At 44.1% G+C, this 21,357-nt stretch overlaps 1 protein-coding gene and 1 long non-coding RNA gene across 13 annotated transcripts in view; one reads left to right on the top strand and one right to left on the bottom strand.

Moving 5' to 3' along the window:
• Window positions 1-21,357, bottom strand: part of STARD13 (StAR related lipid transfer domain containing 13) — a 300,043-nt gene that overhangs the window by 23,682 nt on the left and 255,004 nt on the right. For all 12 annotated transcript variants that reach the window (XM_046909814.1, XM_015278497.4, XM_040703684.2 and 9 more), the window contains 4 exons: window positions 19,742-19,813; window positions 17,641-17,722; window positions 7,032-7,095; window positions 166-1,538 (listed from right to left, as the gene is read on the bottom strand). In XM_046909814.1, the coding sequence (XP_046765770.1) occupies window positions 166-1,538; window positions 7,032-7,095; window positions 17,641-17,722; window positions 19,742-19,813 (1,591 nt within the window). The remainder of the gene's footprint in view (window positions 1-165; window positions 1,539-7,031; window positions 7,096-17,640; window positions 17,723-19,741; window positions 19,814-21,357) is intronic.
• On the top strand, window positions 3,494-6,665 carry LOC121109201. Its single transcript, XR_005861325.2, has 2 exons — window positions 3,494-4,625; window positions 5,489-6,665. It is a non-coding gene; the product is annotated as an uncharacterized LOC121109201 (long non-coding RNA).

The following is a 21,357-nucleotide window of genomic DNA, read 5'->3' as shown; positions in this document are numbered from 1 at the left end:
GAAGTCCCCTTTCCCATACAGGATGAGTACCACTGTAAGATGTAATGATGTCAGCCTTATGACTCCTGGACTGAGAACTTCTGCTTCATTTATCATATTTCACAGTCTGTCTTATTGTTAATGAAAGAGGAAAGATGGATTTTCATACCAAATCTTGCTACCTACCTGCTTGGCCTTGTGAGAGATGCTCCCACCCCAGAGTCTCTCCTGTCCCTAACACCAGTAGCCTCTGATTCGTTCAGGGATGTTCCATCTCTGTCCATGTCACTTGGTGTGGTCCGGCCATCAGAGACAGAGTTTCCTTCAAAATCAAGTGTGATCTGTGTGGGTGACTGGAAAGGTAATGACGGAGACTCTCTGACTGACACATCATCAACTGGCAGACCTGGCAACACATTCTTTGACCAACCATCTACTACATCCCGGAGTCCATTGACATGTTGCAAAATGTCATCTAAATGAGGAAAAAGTTCACCTTTTTCTAAATCCAGAAGGTCTCCAGTACTAGCATACAAGTGCGAACCTGGCACATTGTCATAAATACTAATTCTGCTCTCTTTAGGACAGCAAGCCATCAATCCAGCCTCTTTTGGAGTAGAGCAGTTCTGTTTTCCCAAAGAGATGCTGCCTGTCCGCCAGTTTACACCATTACTGTTGTCTGTAGGTGAGAGGCTTTCAATAGAAAGTGCCTTTGGGAAGGTCCCTGGTTTGTGGTCCTTGGGAATATGCACAACCAAGTTCTCTTGGGAATGAAATTCATTTTTGCGGTTTTGGTCCACCACTTGCCGTAAAGCTGTTCCTGCCAGAACATCCAGATCGTCCAGGTACATCCCACTTCTCTTGTTTGCTTCGTGACATTTGCGTTCTTTCAAACACGGTGTGCTCACCCCGCTGCTGCTGTTTTCAGACTGGCTGCTTTCACTGCTGGATTTGGCAGAAAAGGGAAGTCCTCGTTTGCTTGAATCTTGTGCTAAGTTTTGGAGATCCCCATTGACTATCTGTACACAGTGCATATCCTTCAAGGATTTTGGCTCACGCTGAAGAACAGGTCTGCTTATCTCTAAAGGACCTGCTCTTCCTGAGCCTTTTAGTTTTCCATGCACACCTTTTGCTTTTAGTGTCTCCATGCGCTTTAGAAAGGTTTTTGTTTTGGTTCGCATTGGTTTCTCATTCTTCACGTTGTCCTTGGGGGACAGGGCAGTGCTTATCACCGTTAAGTCTGGCAGCAGTGTGCTCTCATGCTGGCCAGAGCAGTTGCAGGTCTCTCTGGCAATGCTGCTAATGCTGGATGGACTCCTGTTGTCACTTCCCCCACTGCTCTCGCTGTGAACAGATGAGACCTCAGGTTCACTCAGATCTGTAAGGACGCTCTCACTGCTTGTCGTATTTTTCATTTTAATATCCCCAGAAGATCCATGTCTGTCTGATTGGCTAAGTAAAGCATCAATGTCGTCCACTCGAGACCATCGTCTGCTTGTTCTTTGGAAAGTCCATTTATTACTGATAGCACAGAGGTCTTCTTCATCTGAATCTTCACTCTAGAAAATAGCAAGTGGCATACATTAAAAGCAGGTGTTTTTCTTGTTTTTTTTTTTGAATTAATGTGACTCTGCTGTTTCATGTGAGCGACAGCTTGCAAGGTCTCCTTGAACTGTGTCTTATGAAAGATCAGCCATCAGCCCCTTCATAACAGCATCTTTAATTGTAAAGACTGCAGTGAGCATCTCCACAAGTACGTAATAAAAGCCTTCTCTTTATTAGGGAGCTTATGAGTTCTATCAATGCCTCTTGGCTTCTGTGGGCTGATTTGCCTATGCCCTAAACTGCATAGGATTGATGCTCATAGTGACTGTGTAGGGGAAAAAAAAAAAAAAAGTTTTGAAAGGTCTAAAGGGATCCAAAGGGATGGTGTTAAGATACACAGCAATACAGACTGGGCAGCAGCTGGGCACCACATCAATCTGAGCCATTCAAGTACCCAAGACAGAAAATATCCAATGTTGCACTTAGTTTTGCAGTGAGAACTAAGCAACCTTTTGCAAGAGCAGCAATAATCTTCACAGAGCAGGTGAATTCAACAAGCCTTGCGTTTCAGAAGCACATCTCCAGATAAACAGCTGCAGTGCTTAAAATAACAGTTAAAAAAAAAAAAAGAACAACTTCTGGAGGCATTGCTCAAGGTACGTCTGAGGGCAGGTGTGGGGAAGAGGCAGCATGATCAGAGGGCTGGAGCACCTCTCCTATGAGGAAAGGTTGAGGAAACTGGGCTTGTTTAGTTTGGAGAAGAGAAGACTCCAGGAAGACCTCATTGTGGCCTTCCAGTACTTGAGGGAGTGTACAGACAGGAGGGGGAACAGCTGTTTACGAGGGTGGATAGTGACAGGACAAGGGGGAATGGTTTTAAACTGAGACAGGGGAGATTTAGGTTAGATATTAGGAGGAAGTTTTTCACCCAGAGGGTGGTGACACACTGGAACAGGTTGCCCAAGGAGGTTGTGGATGCCCCATCCCTGGAGGCATTCAAGGCCAGGCTGGATGTGGCTCTGGGCAGCCTGGTCTGCTGGTTGGCGACCCTGCACATAGCAGGGGGGTTGAAACTCGATGATCGTTGTGGTCCTTTTCAACCCAGGCCATTCTGTGATTCTATGAAGAAGAGCAGTAATGCTCAGTCCTAGATGGTGCAGTGTCCACTGCTGAGGTGAGCCCTCAGTCTTAGGCATACAGTATTGTGCTTACAATTTGGCAGCTCCAGGAGCTCATATGAAATGCAGACAACATGTACCTTGAAAAAAATTTGGATAAAAAAGTTCTCCCTATGACATTTCTCTCATCTGCTTGCAAAGACACATCTTCAGCATGAAGCACACAGCTTTGAACTTGCTGCATCCAGAGGATGTGAAGCCCACAGCTGCTAATTAGTATCCTTTCCTTGACTTTCAACCAGATTTATACCACATTATTCCTGTACATATGTTTTACAGCAGAACAAACTAACTTCACCTACATGACATCCACACAGCTCCTCACATTCTTGGAAACAGGCAGAAGGCAGTAAAATATGACAGGCTGTCAGACCAAAACAAGGTGTTAAACCAGAAAGACTATTTTGGGAGTGGAAAACATCTCATTTTAAAAGTGTATAATTAGAAGTAATTTTCAACGATGGTGAAGTTATCTCCCCTCTCTAACGAGATCTCCACTGGCCTGTCTAATAGAAAAATGTAAAACAAATTTTATCAGAACCTCTAAACCTTAAATAATATGAAGCTTGAGGAGATGGAGTTTGGGATCAGCAACGTGTCAGATCTCCTTGTTGCTGTAAGTTCTTCCCGGTTTATCACTTGAAGTCAGCCGGATGTTTTAGATCACGTACGAACTACAAAATGTAGCTATGAAATCTGAGGTTAGTCATTCCTGTTCTATCTGTTCATGTTGAGACGCACCGTGCTCCTGCAGCTGGTGTTAAGTGTGTGGGAATGAATGGATATTTTAGTTCTGCTGCTAGCTAGAGAGAAAAATTAAGCAGCAAGTGATGTAGCAGGAAAGGGACTAGAGAAGGCTAATGCTACTTTGGCTGTTTTGTCTGTGGGGAAGAAATGGAGTATCAGCCAGCTCTACCTTCGCTTCAGCTTGGCAGTCTGCTGTGAGCATATACAGAGTGGTTGACTGCACAGACTGAGGCACTTAAAAATCCATCTATTATGGCCTTCATCATGCCACAAAGTGGCTATTTTAGAAACCACAAGGGTATGTACTTGAAAATATTTAGTGGTGATTCTATCTACAAAGCACATCACTGCCGAAGTGTTGATAGCACTAATCAATGGGATTAAAAAAATGCATTCTTATTTATTATACATCCCAATAAACAAAAGGGACCTTAAAGAAGATTCTTGGCTGACACAAATTCCTGTAGTTGCTCTGACATTACTGTATGACCTCACAGGGCTCAGCCTGTATTTTTTACAAGCTGGGGTTGATGAAACTAGCCCAAGTGGTGAAAACATTGTGAAAACAAGAGGAATGCACAAAGCAGGAGAAGACAGAAATAAATATAAATTTGGTGGTGAATGTACTTCAAATAATTCTTAGAGGAAAATGAGGTTGTTGGTTTTTTTTTTTTTTATATATAGAGATGAGCCCAAATGGATATTGGCAGTAAACAAGTTTTGCAACTGACCACAGCAAAGAGAGGATTATATTCTGCCCAAGAAGCAGTCAGAAAATATAGAGGGTGTTTGCTATTGAGAAGAAAAGAAAGGAAGATTTAATGTATTGTTTGAATTGGTAATGAAACATGGTTGTGTTTCATCAGAAGAAAAATCAGACAAATGAATTATCTGGATACTGAAATGCTGCCATGGTGACTCACTCCAAATTCGGCCGCACTGTGTGTCCTGTGACATAATGTGCTTTCTCTTCTGATGGAATCAGTAGAAATTCTGGAACCCACAAACATCCTGAATGACCCAGTGTTCTTGTTATACATCAGAGTGCCCTGACAAATGAGGCAGTCCCCCAAAAATGCGGGGAGCGCTTTGCCAACTGACGTGTCACCAGCTATGGGGACAGTCTGAAAGGCACGATTCATTTCACACGGAGGAGCACACATTGTAGAGCACTGAGTGTGTATTTCTTCTGACCTAGGTCGAAATCAAGTGCACAGCTTTGGAGCACACTCAAAAGCCAATTTAATACCATTATGCTTGGGAAGACGAGAAGGGGCAAGTTTCTTGAGGAGAGACTGATAACATTTGCCAAAGAGAAAGAGTTTTTGGCTCACAGATTTGTCACAGCTGATTTAAAATAGTATGGCTGTTTGACTGAGGGTGTGCTTTCCTCAGACAGAGAGGGATGCTAACAAAAGGCAAAAAGGAGGTTTATTTGCAGTGGAATTTTGCCACATTTTTCCAGCTGGGGGCAGGAATTCTCATAAATCGACAGCTGCAGAAGGCAGTTAATCCAAAAGCTAATCTCTGCCTGTCCAAATCGCTTACAGACATACTTGCAACACATATACGAGGGTTTCCGCGTGCATATTGATGAAGCCAACAGGAAGAGAGCAGCCCGAGGCATGAGTACACCTCCTAGCATGAAGCAGGTGGTGGGGAACGCTCACCCTCACTGCCTTCCACAGTCACCTCCTCTGGCAGCTTGCTTGGCTGTACTTGGGTGGATTGCTCAAGCAGCTGCTCTAGTCCTGTGCAAACCTGTTATGCTGAGCCTCCAAAGCAAGCTGATTTTGCATTTAATTGTTCAGATCATCATAGAGACTATTAGGAAAGGCAATATCTACTACAAAACCAAAAAAAGTTTACTTGATTCAATCTTTAATTCTAGACCCAACTTTCAGCTTTCATACTTGCATTTACCTTTCCTTTTGTTGACAGTCCTTCTTCCTTTATCTCCTTTCCCCTACATTCTCTCCTACTTTCACTTGATCATTATCTGCCATCCCAAATCTCTTTTGTCCCCTCTTTCTCCACAGGCATCTGTGCTCTGCTTCTCCCTGGCCTTGTGCATTTAAAGAGTGACCTAGCTGGAAAACTGAAGAGGTACCAGGCAGGGCAGCCTCATCTTCACAGCAAAATAATGGTTATCTGCCAGAAGAGCAGCTAAGAGTTTCAATCCATTCAGAAGAGGAAGGAGTGGCAGCAAAATTTAACAAAAATGTTAATAATAAAAGAATCCTCCATTTTTAACACGGTTAGACACATAACAAAGCAAGCAAGCAAACTTACAAACCTCACAACAAAGCCAAAAGAAAGATGGGAAATAACATCTAAACAAAATTTCCATAGGACAATTGGCATTCACCTATATGCTGCTTTCTGCAATTCTGTCAGCTCCAATATCTTTGCTTGAACACAAGCACGTGTGCGTATGCACACAGATCTGAAACTGCTTCAAGCAGATCAACTTGAGTTGATGTGAGTTGGGTTTTGCTGATCAACCTCAACTTCTTGCTATATTGCCTATCTGCCCCAAAATCTCTTGCTGTATTGCCTAACTGCCCAAACCATAAAGTGATCCTACAGCCAAGAGAGTTTACTGTTCCTCCTGTAGGTGTGAGGTGGGTGTTTCATGTGGGAAGTGTCAGCATTTAGCAAAGACAAGAAAAATCCATCAGCACCGAGGCAGTGAAGAGACGGAATCCCAGTGGCTTTGTGAATGAACAAAATGCATGCTAAGTAGGCTACATGAGCAGAGGAACAAGTGGGCAAGAGTGGATGGTAGAATATCTAAAACCTGAACCCATTCTTTGTACAATGTCCCTCAAACAATGAACTGAGTATGAACAGACCGAATATGCAAAAATACAAAAAATGCAGCTCATGGAGGCAGTCTTCAAAAAGAATTAGACAAATAACCTAAGAAAGACAAATAGGTACCAAGATTTCTCAGCACCAGTCACCGTCTTTGTACTCTACTGATGTGCCTGGGGGAATTTTTGACTAGGAAACCAAACGTTCAAGAGTTAACACTGGGCATGTTACAAAATACTCAAAATCAATAGGCAGCTCCTGCATTCCTCACTGAAGCCCTTTAAACTCAAATAATTCCATTGTTACATAGAAGTTTGTAAAGAAGATGGGATTTATTTTCATATTCTTAACTGGGAATAAGTTGGTACAAGAAATAAAGAAAAGCCATTGTTTGTGTTCGAGGAGTTTCCTTTTTTTCCCTAGCAGCATTTTCCATTGTGTACTCACATGGCACTGGCAAACAAGGCAGTAACGTACAGTTTTTTCACCCGCTAACTTGAATCGCAGATACACGAACGTTTAAGCACTGCATGTGCCCTTCTAACACAACCTAGTATTGTTCCCACTGTATTCATCTCAGGTTTTCATTTTTTCTTTTTATTTTCAAGATTCAGCAAACTGTTCTACTCCCAGATATTGCTGACTCACATGCTCAGAGTTAAACACACTTAACTTTTAAGAGCATTACTTACTATAATAACAAATTTGGGAGCTGTTATCACGAAAGCCCAGGCAAAGCCAGTACATTTCATGAAGTTGCCTTACCTTTTTTCTTTGGAAATTCACATCGAGTTTCATTGAGGCGCACTTGTTCAGTGTGTTCAGTCGTCTACAGAAGAAAGCAAATTCAACAGATTAGCTGCCTCGGACTAAAGGGCATGACTTTTCATAAGTTCAAAAGCTTTTCTCTTATCTGCCTGTAAAGTGCTAACTGCATACAACAGGATTCAGAAAACGATACTGTTCATATTATTCCAAGCTATGAAACCATTGCATTAAAAGGGCGTCCTGCTTTACATTCTTTGATAATCAGTTTTCCTACATTGCTTTTTAATTCATAGACACTTAAGCGCTTGACGAAGGAAACAGGCATGATCAAAACACTTCTGATGCATGGGGAAATGACAAGAGAATAGGGCAGTAAATTGCTTTCTGTAGGAACATAACATACCTCGTCTAAAATGATTACATGTAAATATTTGGAGATTTAGCGATTTCAAAGCGCTCGTGAAAGACAAAACAAAGAGTCAGTTTCGGATTCAGTTCCTCACTTCTGGTAATTAATACAGCTTTTAAAAGCTGATACAAAGAAGAACTTCTGGCAATTAAATATTTCTTTCACAGCTGATAGTTCCTTCCCTAAACATAGGGGTCCTAGAGAAAGGTTAGCACACATCAAAGGAAACAGATTTAACATCCTTAAGTATTCCTCTTTATTTTTGACCATGATTTGTTTGTAATGATGTTACCAGAATGTCTGCAAGACTTCTGCTCTTTAAATCCATGGCTATTCCATGAAAATAATGGGTTGAAATGACATTCTAATAATGAAGGGAAGTGAATACGCACTAATGTGTGTCCATGTGCAGAGACGGAGCACAAGAAAACATGCTCTATCAGTAGTGAACCTACCACACTAACCATCATTTCTTCATTTTTTATTTATACTCAGGAGTCCTAATTCATGACATCATCTGCTTCTTAAAAGCAGAGGCTCAGAGTTAAATATGTTGAATTGTAAACATTTTCCTCATTTAGGGCTGAAACATGAGCACAGTGAGAGAAGACTGTGCCCTCAAAACACTTCAGTGGGCTGCTGCTATCTCCTAATTCTTTGCAGCAACAGCTGCCCCTGGTTTCTGCACCCCAGGAAGAGGCTGCAAATCTCCAGAACTGATAGCATTTGAAATGTGTGTGATAAGTTACAAGGACATGTGAAAAAAAAAATCACATCAGTGATATAATCTCTCATACAGCACTGGAGCATTTTGGCATTAGCATCCTCCTGCTTGTAAAGAGCTGGCTCACCAAATGCAGATGTTCCAGAAAAAAAATTCCCTTGCAAAGTACCACCTGCTCATCTGTAGATAAAATGCTCCTTCTTAACTCAGGCCAATAAAACCCGATGCCGTATCAGAAAGGCCCTATACTCATCACATTAATGTGAGTATAATGAATGCACAAGCACACACCACATGCATGGTAGTCATGCTCTTGTAATAAACTGCAGGCTTTGTGTCTTTGTAACACTATCTTGAGCCTTCTGCCCACAGACAATCGTCCTCAGAGGTTACATCTGTAATTGCAAAACTCATCTTTTGCCCAAACATGGAATTTCACAACCCAAAGTTGCATTTTCTCTGGCTCCAGCTGAGCAATGTTCTGCTCTTGTTTTGATAAATCTGTGTATTGATATCAACTCCAAATACACAGAGGCACAGACACACATTCAAAGGACTCCAACCCAACTTTCTATTTGTGGAACCAGCTTCCTCTGAGAGGGGAACCAGAAGCTCAGACCTCAGTCTCCACACCTCTGCATTAACTGCCCTGTGCTGGGAGAGACAAACTCCATGTGCTGCCTGGACACCAGACCTGGCAGCCACACATCTGAATCAAACTGCTGCAGTGACTTTACATGGGATAAGCCCATCTAGTCTGCAAGAAGCACCACTAAAAGCACATCAGGAGGTCTCTACAGCAGCACCTGGATTCACTTGAACACTGCGGTGCCCTCAGTCTGTTTCCTGTCAGTGTGAGTGAGACCTGGGGATGTCCTGAGATTCCATCTGGGTCTTATGGGTTGGGTTTCTCTCCTCTGTCTGACAAACTGGGGATGAAGACCAGGGTCTGCTGGACCCTGTCTGACTCAGCATCAGCCAGAGTGCAGCCAGACCAGGGACTGGGAAATCCTGTCACAGAGTTTCTGTCACAGAATCGCTTGAGTTGGAAGGGACCCTTGAAGGCCACGTGGTCCAACTCCCCTGCAATGAACAGGGTCACCTACAGCTACATCAGGTTGCTCAGAGCAGTCCAGCCTGACATTGAGTGTCTCTAGGGATAAGGCATTTACCACTTCTCTGGAAGAGAAGACGCAGAAGAAAACACTTCACATGTGGGAGCCAACACTTCTTTCACTCAGCATGATGCTGTTTGCCATCTAAAACCACCAGAGCACGCAAGGCACTTTAGGAACAGAGTGAGAAGAAAGCGACAGCCAGCAGCTTAACACTTTGCAGAAAGTGTTGTGGTATTTCTGTACGAAAGGGTTTCTTCTTAAGCACAGAAAGGTGAAGAAAGCTCATGGTTGAACAAACAAAACCATCCAAAGCAATTGCCTTCCCGCTAACTGCATTGGTCTCAGCAGAGAACTGACAGGTCAGCTCTATCCAAGCCGGTATCACTCCTCAAACTGGAGGCTTAGAAAGCTACAGCACTGTCCTGGCCACTTTCTAATCTGGCTTTTCTTACAAGGAACTCACTCCATCAAAAACAAAACTACTTCTTAATGAGAGCCAAGGGCTCAATCTTAGGTTTTAAATTTACGCATCTACAAAACAATGGCACGCTGTCTGGGGCTCTTCCAATACCATGGGAAGATTTGCCAGTGAAATTAGAGATCTAATGATCAGATTTGTTAGCTTGCCTGTTACTAACAACTCCAACCAAAGCGAGTCTGTTCCAACTTCTCATGCAGTTATGTGCCAGCAGTGGTAGAAAGCTCTTCTGATCTGCTTAAAGTTGTTAGATTATTGTCAGCCAAGTCCTCAACAAATCTTTCTAAAACCAAGAAACAGAAGTCTCTAGCTACAAAAGGCTGCTATTAATGTCGCAGTCAAAGTGAGAGGCGCTACATGGGAAAAAGACTCCTGCTAACAAAACACAAAACCTGGACTTGAGAAAAGGCACAAATACCACCTTAAATAAACACAGGAGAGGTGACTACACAGAAAACAAATCATCTAGGATGCATTTGAATGCTTGTTTGGAGAGCTCTGCAGTGTTCAGAAGAAGCTTGGAAAATATTCACTATAGCAAGTACTTCCCTGCTAATCTTACTTCTCCAGGTCATTACAGGTGAACACTATGGTGAAACATCATCCCTACATTGAAAAGTATCCCTTGATGCAATGCTTGAACATACGAGGAATGATTCAGATGCTCAAATAGTAGTCTAATGCTATTTTAGATCCCCAGCATTATCAAGCCTGGCCTTCAGGTGCTACAGGTGCCCTTGGTCAAGCCAGCCCACGGAGAAGTCTGAGCTATCTTAGCAGATCTGAAGTGGCAGTAGACACGTGTATTTAGGGCTCTGAATCCCACTCCCAGTGCTGTACTTCTTAACCCATCTGATGGAATTTGATCAGCTGAAGAGTATGTCTGCATTTTGCATACTGTATAGCACCAAGCAGTGCTTACAAATAAACACAAACTTGTAGCAAAGACTATCTGGAAAACCTCATGGATGACCCGTTGCCCTGCTGGAAAAGCCATCTAGATAATAGAAAGTCTGTTTTGAAGCAACTTGGAGCTCCATGAATTCCTCAGGATCTGTTCAGCAGCTGCATGCAACATGCTGGTGAGGAAGGCAGCACAGGGTACCACATCCAGTGGGGTGGGGAGGGCTGGTACGGACAGCAGCCTTGGCTGCAGCATCTCCTACCTTTGCAGATCTGCAAATGTCCTTTGTTATGGATCATGACCTAGCAAACACATTTTATAGTTGTCTAAGCTCCTCTCTGAGGGAAATAATCCTACACTATTTCTTTGTTTCATTATTATTCCTCACCATGTTTAGGTGCTGCATACAAATGCCCCTAGATGGCTTCTTCTGGTGTGATGGAATTTGGGAAGAGGACATGTGACTCCTTATGTGGAGATGTGCCGAAAACTGAATTCTGAATAAAGGCCTTTCCATTACTACATGGGTACTCGTGCGAAAGCTTGCACATCCCTACTCCACTAGTTTTGCATGTGAAGAGAATATGCTGCTTTCCAGTCCTATCACTTCTGCATGCTCACACAAAGCAAACCAACTCTCCTTGAGATCAACAGGAGACATTCTACTAAAATCAAAGCAGGGCTTTCCATGGTGCATCTGGAGAGCCTGGCTTACTTCCTAACAGCACCCACAGCAATTTTAGCTCAGCAGATAGCACTGACTATACAAACACCATTTCAAACTCTAATAGTATGCTATCCCATATACAGTGACTTCTGGATTGCTAACAATCAAAAAGACACGGACTGTGGAAAAGGAGGCTGCTGGCTATTTGGCACAGTTCAAATTTAAAGGGCCTCATTTAGGGCCCTCATATTAGACATGTATTTCATACTTGTTCTTTATATTCCCAGTCACTTATTTACATGAATACAAACCATACAACATGGTTTGGCTTTTCCTTCTCACCCTCTTATCACAGTGGCCACAAAAGTTCCCAGAGCAGAGTTTGTTGCTGCTATTTTGGAAATGACACAGAGATCCAGCTATAAAATTTTCATGCCCAATTATTATTTTGGCGGGCTGACAGCACTTGCCTGCAGATTGCATGGCAATTTTCTATTGTTCGTTACTCAATAAAATCTGAATGGAATCTCTTGATAGCAAAAAAGATACGCCTCTAACCCAAAAGCCTCCAATTTGGGCTTTGCTCTGCCAAATTTTCAAATGATATTGTAAACAGCAGGAGTGTTAGAGTATCTCAAAAAGGTCACAGAAATCTTTTGCAGCAGGGAGTTACAGGCTTTCTGACTAAAGCACTACCAGCTGCTGTAAAAAGGGTTCCTCTGCATTTGTGCCTCTTACCGTCTTGTATATTGAATGTCATAGAAAACTGATTATAATGAGGTGAAGAGTCTGATTTCAATCCAGAAGAGCAGTGAAATTCAGTGTTTAAAATTATCCTCTCAATAAAAAGGAGTACCCTACTTTGTTTACTAGCATAGCCTGAATGCACTTTTAACCAACGCAAAGGCTTGGCCATGCACTGCTTTGAAGGCAGTGGGAGTTTTGGGTGTAAGAAGAATGGAAGTTTGGCACCCAACCTGGTAATCTGTATCTGCAGAAATAACAACCAATCTTAGCTTTCTGTTTCAAAAAGCATGTCACAGCCCACAGCTCTTGAATGATAGATATATTGGCATTCACCTTGTGCTAATGTCACCACAGAACAAAGCAAGGGTAGAACTCTGGCCACTGTGGTCAGTTGAGCTGTGAGGAGTTACAGTGTGCTGGAAAACTTGGAAGATGTTGGTTTGGTCGCTACTACAGAAACACAGCTTGTAGCAGGGGGAGAAGCTGACACTGTTTACTCTTTCTGGTGAACCAGAAACTTGACATTTGGCACAACTGGAACTGTACCAAACTGGACATTTGGTATGAAGGAATGGAGTAGGGCAGGGGGATGCTGGGAATGCTACTGTTCTAGGAGACCCCAGATCCCCTATAAAGGCGGTGAGAGGGAAAGCCCAGCTGAAGTGCCTTTATACCAATGCACTCAGCCTGAGTAATAAACAGGACGAGTTGGAAACTGTGATGCACTTGGAAAGTTATGACCTTGTTGCTATCACAGAAACATGGTGGGATGACTCCCACAACTGGAATACTACCATGGATGGGTATCGGCTCTTTAGAAGGGATAGTCAAGGTAGGAGGTGGGGGGGAGAGGCCCTCTATGTCAAAGAGTGGATAGACTGTGAGGAGCTCCCTCTGAGAAACAGTCAGGAACAGATAGAGAGCCTGTGGGTTAGAATTAGGGATGGGACTAATAAAGGTCAGCTGGTGATAGGGGTATACTACAGGCCACCTGATCAAGGGGAGGCTGTTGACGAGGCTTTCTTGCTCCAGATGCGGGAGGCATCGTGCTCACGGGCCCTCGTCCTGGTGGGGGACTTCAACCACCCGGACATCTGTTGGAAAGACCACACGGTGAGCTGCAAGAGGTCCAGAAGGCTCGTGGAATCCATTGATGACAACTTTCTGGTCCAGGTAGTGGACAGACCAACCAGAGGTTAAGCGTTGCTGGACCTGCTGCTCATCAGTGTGGAAGAGATCATCAAAGATGTCAACGTTGGAGGCAGCCTGGGCTGCAGCGACCATGCCCTGGTTGAGTTTGTGATCTTGAGGGATGTGAGCCTTGCAAAGGGTGGGGTCAGGACCCTGAACTTTGGAAGAGCAAACTTGAAGATGTTCAATGGATTGTTGGTCAAGATTCCCTGGGATGCTGTCCTTAAAGATAAAGATGTTGAGGAGAGCTGGCTACTCTTCAAGGATGCCCTCCTAAAAGAGGTCTCCATCCCTCTGAATAAGAAAGTGGGCAGACGAGATAGGAAACCGGCATGGCTCGGCAAGGACCTGCTGGGCACACTGAGGGCGAAGAAAGGTGCATACAAGCTCTGGAAACAAGGGTGTGTCACCTGGGAAGAGTACAGGGATGCTGTCCGGACTTGCAGACGTAGGATCAGGAAAGCCAAGGCGCAGGTAGAACTGAACTTGGCGAGGGATAAGAAAAACAGTAAGAAGACATTCTACAGGTACACTGGCCAGAAGAGACAGGCCAAAATGGGTGTACCTTCTTTAGTAAATTTAAAAGGAGAACTGGTTTCAATGGACGAAGAGAAAGCTGAGGTACTGAATGAGTTCTTTGCCTCGGTCTTCACTGGTGGCCAGGATTCTAGTCTTTCTCACGTCCCTGAGCACTGCACCCCCAAGCCTCCAGGTAGGGACCAGGGGGGTAAATCCTCCCCCACTGTAAGGGCAGAGCAAGTCCGAGACCACCTCATGAGACTGGATGAGTACAAGTCTTTGGGGCCAGATGGTGTGCATCCCAGGGTTCTGAAGGAGCTGGCTGAGGTGGTTGCCGAGCCGCTCTCCATCATATTTGAGAAGTCATGGCTGTCAGGCGAGGTCCCAGATGACTGGAGGAAGTGTTATATCACTCCCATTTACAAGAAAGGGAGCAAGGAGGACCCGGGGAACTACAGGCCGGTGAGTGTCACCTCTGTGCTGGGGAAGATCATGGAACGGATCCTCCTGGATGACATGCTTGATCACATGAGGAATGAGCGTGTGATCCGAGACAGCCAGCACGGCTTCACAAGGGGGAGGTCATGCTTAACCAATCTTGTGGCCTTCTATGATGGAGTGACGGTGTTGGTGGATGAGGGGAAGGCGACCGATGTCATTTACCTGGACTTGACCAAGGCCTTTGACATAGTCACCCACCACATCCTTATCTCCAAATTGGAGGGATGTGGATTTGATGGGTGGACCACTTGTTGGATAAGAAATTGGTTGAAAGGCCACAGACAGAGGATGGTGATCAATGGTTCTATGTCCAGGTGGAAGCCGGTAACGAGTGGAGTCCCCCAGGGGTCTGTCTTGGGTCTGGTGCTCTTTAACATCTTTATCAATGACATTGACAATGGAATCGAGTGCACCCTCAGCAAATTTGCTGATGACACCAAGCTGAGTGGTGCAGTTGACACGGAGGAAGAAAGGGATGCCATTCAGAGAGACCTTGACAGACTTGAAAGGTGGGCCCGGGTGAACCTAAAGAGGTTCAACACGGCCAAGTGCAGGGTTTTGCACTTGGGCCGGAGGAACCCCAGGCATCTATACCGACTAGAAGGAATAGTCCTTGAGAGCAGCTCTGCAGAGAAGGACCTGGGGGTCCTGATGGATGACAAACTTAACATGAGCCAGCAGTGTGCTCTTGCAGCTCGGAAAGCAAATGGTATCCTGGGCTCCATCATGAGAAGGGTGGCCAGCAGGGACAGGGAGGTGATTGTCCCTCTCTACTCTGCTCTTGTGAGGCCCCATCTGGAGTAGTGTGTCCAGGTATGGAGCCCCCAGTACAAGAAAGACAGAGAGCTGTTGGAGAGGGTGCAGAGGAGGGCCACAAAGATGATCAGGGGGCTGGAGCACCTCCCCTACGAGGACAGGCTGAGGGAGCTGGGCTTATTCAGCCTGGAGAAGAGAAGGCTGCGGGGTGACCTCATTTCAGCCTTTCAGTACCTGAAGGGAGCCTATAAACAGGAAGGGAGTAAACTCTTTGAAAGGGTAGATAACAGCAGGACAAGGGGGAACAGTTTTAAGTTGAAAGAGGGAAGATTTAGGTTGGATGTTAGGGGGAAGTTCTTTACCAGGAGAGTGATGAGGTGCTGGAACGGGCTGCCCAGAGAGGTTGTGGATGCCCCGTCCGTGGAGGTGTTCAAGGCCAGGCTGGATGAGGCAACCTGGTCTAATAAATGGGGAGGTTGGTGGCCCTGCCCAGCAGGGGGGTTGGAGCTTCATGATCCTTGAGGTCCCTTCCAAGCCAGGCCATTCTGAGATTCTGTGTGTGATTCTGTGAACTGCTTTTTATGGGTCGGTCACTCTTAGGTAAAGGTTTAGTGCTGCTGAATTACTGCAAATTAAAAGTCTGCAAACTGAAAACATGACTCTCACATCTATACAGCCCATATATAATGCTTCTCTTTCTACCTGGCTCATACACAAAGTGTCATTTCCTTCTAAACTATAAACTGTTTAAAAGCACTCAACAAAAATTAAAGCCAAAGAATGTTATCTTCTGAATAAAATTATTACAGAAGTTACTAGACAGTCACTAAAACCTTTACTTATTTATCTATTTTCATTTTCTTTGCAGCATCATTCAATTTAGGCAAATATATATTGTCTTAATCAGTAAATCTCTATTTTTTAAAATCTCAGTAAAAGAGAGAAAAAAAAAACAAACACCAATTTCTAGCTGGTGTTCTACTCACAAAGAAATCATCATAAATGTAAATCTAGGGTAATCATTTAGGTGTATATGTGAGTCTGCAGAGTCTGGAAGAGAAAAAGGTGAGCTGTTACCACTTAGCTGAATAGGTCTTGGATGCTTTTGATCATAACTGAAGTACCACTATTGCTAAGTACTTCAGAAAAAGAATGGCTGGGGAAAGTCCTAGAGCTATGCTATAACTGCCACTCATTGTTTGCTCTCAAGACAATGGGACAGGGACTGAGATCATACTCGCAATTTTGGATGGTGCTTCAATTTTGTGGGAAAGGATAGGTGGAAGAGACTTCAGCCTCCTACCACTTCCCACTTCTTGAACTACAGCTAAGTGGTGCCAGATTAAAGCAGTGGGATGTGCGTATGTGTGGGAAGAAAGTTTCTTAGGCATGGGTGTAGAAATCCTTCCCACTAGGTCATAACAGCAATTAATCAAGCTTGCAGGCATTCCTGAGAGCAATTACTGAAGGATCCAGTTGTTTTTTTTTTTTTTCCCTGCAGATTTCTTAAACATAGAGGTTACTAGGGAGATAAAACGAATATTCTGTTCCCCGGATCTGTAAAACACAAATTGGGAAGTACTTTGCAGCAAGGGAGTTTTGAGAAAGCATTCTGACAGGTATGCACAAGGATATTGTAGATCCTCCAGGAAGGATGGCATCTCCTGGCCTGGAAAGATGGGCTAGATTAACTGTTTTCCAGCCCTATTTGCTAACATTGTAGGAAATCCTTTCTGAGGTCCTCTGTCACATCCTCATTAATGCCTGCAAGCACAGAGCAGTGTGCCATGGAACAGTGTATGTGTACTCTCTGATGACTTTAGCCACAGTTGCAGAAGGGCAAATAGAGTTTTGCTCAATATTTTAATGCTAGAGTTGTGCAAGTTTTAATAACATGTAATAAAGCCTGTCTGGTTGGGGGCCAGATGCTCCTTCATCCTTACTGAAGTGGAGGAAAAGAAACTAGCTTGAGAAGACAGTAGGAGAAATAAGGAGGAAACAATGACTCTGTAATGAGGTTTTGCAGAACTACCACAGAATTGTTGCTTCTTAAGTCCTGGGGAGTGGTATGCGTACAAAGCAATACAGTATATTCATCACAGGCAGAGTACAAAAAGCTATAAAAAGAGCAAACACAAGCCTCTGGGAAGGGCAGACCAATGAGCAGTTATAGTAGCTGCAGCGCTATAGAGTTCTGGTTCTAATCCTGTTGGTGATGCCAAAAAGAGAGTACCAAGGGAACCACAGCAACATGAAAGTCATGACTGCTGCCAGGGAAAGTACTTGCAGAATTCTGTGCAATAAGGTTCTATCTTTTCAGACGTGCTTGGACACACAGTTGTTCATGTGCAACTCAAATATGACTCCTTCACTTACTCAGAATTTCCTCGTATTACTGCTGGTTCTTTGTTACAAATGAAGGGGTTTCAAATCCACTGGATTTGGGTCCTTCTCAAATCTTGTGTCTTCTCCAGCCTTAATGATTCTGTGACTCTGTGACTCTGTGACTCTTGTGCTAGGCTACTACGCTAAAAGCAACAAACCAGCTCATGTTTTTAAATTATCGCAAAAGAAACTTTAGGTGTTATTTACCTGCAAAGAGGTTCTACAAGGTCCTTGTCAAGAAAATCATGATCTTTCTTTACTGCAGCAATGTCAATTGGAAACTGGGAGTCTATAAAAAAAGACACAATATTAAGACGACTGCTTGCTATTTAAGTGAAAATAAACTGTCTACAACAAAAATGCTTTCTGTGTACTCGCTTGCTGAAATCTAGTATGACTGACTTCATTCAGCTCTGGTTCCCTTCCAGCTGTATCAGTGAACCTTTCAGTCACCTTATTATTTTTTTCTCTTAAATGCATAGCAGAGCATCCTGCGCACCGAAGAGACAGTAACATTATTTCACTTTGGCTTTAATAAGATATTAAATTGTTAGCTGGTGCCTAACACAAACAAATGAGATCAGAGAATTACCAACATGCTTTCATTATCCAACATGAGCAATAAGGTTCTCTGTTCCCATCAGAGCGACTTAATGAATTGCTGGATAGACTTTTCCCATGAAATAGGAACATTTTGAGCTTTTTGTTTTTAATACAACTCCCAACAACAACAACAGTTTCAGACTAAGGGCTACTCACGTAACAGAGATGAAAAAATGAACTGAATTATAACCCCCAATACCAGCCAAAAAGCCAGACTAGTGTTCTGGAAGCTGACATTTGTAATGAAAAGTGACATGGCTGCAACACATTAGTGGGCTCCATAGCAGTGGGATGGGCTCCAGTGCGATGGCTGCGCTCCAGATCGCCCTGCCATGTTTAGGAACCGCGGCGGGAAGCTGAGACACAGGGACCACAGCCAGCATTTTCAGACACTAGTGCTTAACATTTATATAATAGATGCCTGGAAAAATGACCTTGTTTTCAGAGAGGCCGTCTGTCTAGAGTGCTTACTGATTGTACGAGGGACTGTGGGAGCCCAGCATGGGTTGCATTTTGGAGGGAACATCCCTGTGAATTCAGCAGGCACTGGGCTCTCCTTTCTCGGGGAGAGGGGAAGTGAGATATTCTGATTGTAACGCAGACACAAAAGGTACTGCTGGGCACAGAGGGACTGATGTAGATGGACATCTATGTTACCTTTGGGTGACAGGTTTATTAGTCCTAGTTCCTTGCTGGATTTAAGAGAGCCCACTAGGCTCTTGCTGAGCTGTCTGAGCATCTGCGTGCTCTCCCGAGTGCACCTGTGAGGCCCACTGGCACCAGCAGGCCCTCAGCGGGCTGTTAGGAGCCACAGAGGTGTCCTCGGCACCGCACTCCCCACCACTCTCAGCTCTGCAGTGCTAGCTCTGACCCACGAGGTTCCTTGGCTCTGTGCAAGGAGCTGTGCTGCCTCCAGACCCAAGCTGACCCTGGCCAGCGTCCAGCGGGGCTTGGCAGAGCTGCACTTTGGCTAATAGGCCTGAGTGGGCCTGAGCTGGCTCCTCGTCTCTGGCAAGAGCAGAATAGGCAGTTTGGAAAAAATGAGGATTAGCTGCAGTTTCCCTGTCAGCATTGAGCTACGGAGAGCAGAAAAGAGGCATCTCACTCCCTAAACTGCTACTCAGTGCAGCACAGTGTAAACACTTGCCCTGCCCTCCAGGATGATACTTTCTGATCACAACTGTGTCACCCACCCACCACAGAAGCGTTCAGGAGGGGACGCAGCCATTTGCACTGAGTAAGCACTGCTCCATTTGTTCTTTTTGCTTTACAGCGAGGTGAAAAGTGAAACACAGCCCAAGTGGTTCACTTCTGGTACCTCTGCAGAGTTTTCAATCTTTTCAGTAAGATTGAAATTTTCAAAAACATTCAATATTTGTAATCTTATTTCTGAAGGTTTAAGAAGTCTTTAATAATAATTAAAGAAAAAAAAGAGATGTATGTATTTAGATTTTTTGTGCCGTTTTTTTTTTCTGTTAACCTTCAAGGTTTACACAAGCTGTATCCCCCTGTTTTTTTCCATGGCCTTGAGGGCAGGAATCCTACTTTTCTTTAGGCATTCATACAACTCCAGCAGCTGAGGCTTTGTGAAGCAGCCAGCCACAGCAATAACTCACTCAAATGCAGAGCTGGCTGACTGCAAGCTCTCCTGGAGAGGACCCACTGAGCTTTCAGTTCTGGACAAACAGGAGCAAAACTTACTTACCCTCACAGAGCTGAGCATACTGGGGGAATCCAGCTGCACGTAACCAGTCACACGCTTCCTTTGCTTCGATTTCTGAGGAGAAAGAGAAAAGAGTTCACACTTTGTTATTAGAAGTTCTTTAATTACAAGGAAATAGCAAAGAGACTTGGTAATAGATGCTCCCTGCTTAAAAGCATTGTTACTACTCTGAAGTATTTTTTCATGGCATCAGAAAATAGAACCCATCAAAGAAATCCACCTGCCTCCATAGGTCTCCAGGGTCTGCACAGCTGCTTGGTGCATGAAACAAGGACACTCATGTTTCAATCACCTCCACAGCGAAGGAGAGCTGATTGCCAGGCCTGTGGCCCTGGGTCCTATCCTCCCCTATGGGCAAACTGCTGTGCAGAGGTGAAGATGAAGCCAGGTGGAAACGAAATGATAGGGAACATGCTCCAGGTTTTCTCCTCCTCTGACATTTCTCACAGAGAAGCCAGGAAAAGCTTTGGACAGGTCTAATGCTACAGGTGGGATGCACCTGCCTACCTATAGCCACCTGAACTCAATTACATTGAATCCCTCCACAGTCAATAGAGAGTTACTTCTGAAGGGTGATTCATTTCACTTTGAAGTGCTGTCTAGAATAGGTGGGATAGATCACTTACTTACATTGCTTTCCTCTTGTGGCTGTTAACACAGGAAGGATAAACTGCTAGCTGCAGGTATGCCTATGCAGCCAGATGAAATAAAGACCATGACAGGCAGCGGCTTCCATCACTGCCCCCAGAGCACTCACTCTTCTTTCATTTTAGTCCACTTCCAAGCCTATTTGGGACTGCTTCAGTTATCTCCCTTCAAGACAAATCTTCTCTTGAGAAAGCTAGTGCTAAGCAGTGTGGAAATGAATCAATTTGTCTTATTTTCTCCCTGAAGCACAGGCACAGCTTGCTCTGGACTAGCTTTCCACTTTCAAGCAGCTTTCATTGGTAAGGCATTGGAACAGGCACACAGGGAAGTGGTGGAGTCACTGTTCCTGGAGGTGTCCAGGAAATGTGTAGATTTGGCCCAGAGGGGCATGGTTTAGTGGGCATGGTAAGGATGGGCTGATGGTTGGACTAGATGATCTTAGAGGTCTTTTCCAACCTTAATGATTCTATGATTTTATGATGTAAACCAGCTTCTTGGAAGAGGAATGGCCAGGTGGACAAGAGATCTGTCCCTCGTGTTGGGGCTGACAGCAGGGATAGCTGAGTATGGGGGAACTGGAAGAAAACCATGCTCAAGACATGGATATTTCCCGATTTCTGTGATAACCAATTTATGTTCACTCAATTATTATATACGGTATTATATAATATACCAATATTATGGTCACTCATTTTTTACCAAGAACAACTAAAAACAGAGGAACACCCAGATCCACATGGATTGCCAGTAAAATCTGTGCAACACTTCCTTGCCTCTCAGATCTAGATCAATAATTGCCACCTGACTGGTTCTGCTTTACAAAATTCAAGTCAAAATGCATGCCTGCATCTCTTATTTTTGCAAAAATTAGATGTATGTCAGCTAAGGAATGGAGTGAGTGTTCAGGTGTTGAAAAATGTAGACATTTATTTTGCTTATTATTCGACCTG

This window comes from Gallus gallus, chromosome 1 (genome assembly GCF_016699485.2).
Source record: "Gallus gallus isolate bGalGal1 chromosome 1, bGalGal1.mat.broiler.GRCg7b, whole genome shotgun sequence".
Taxonomy (NCBI): Eukaryota; Metazoa; Chordata; class Aves; order Galliformes; family Phasianidae; genus Gallus; species Gallus gallus.
This window is presented reverse-complemented; position numbering and strand designations above follow the sequence as displayed.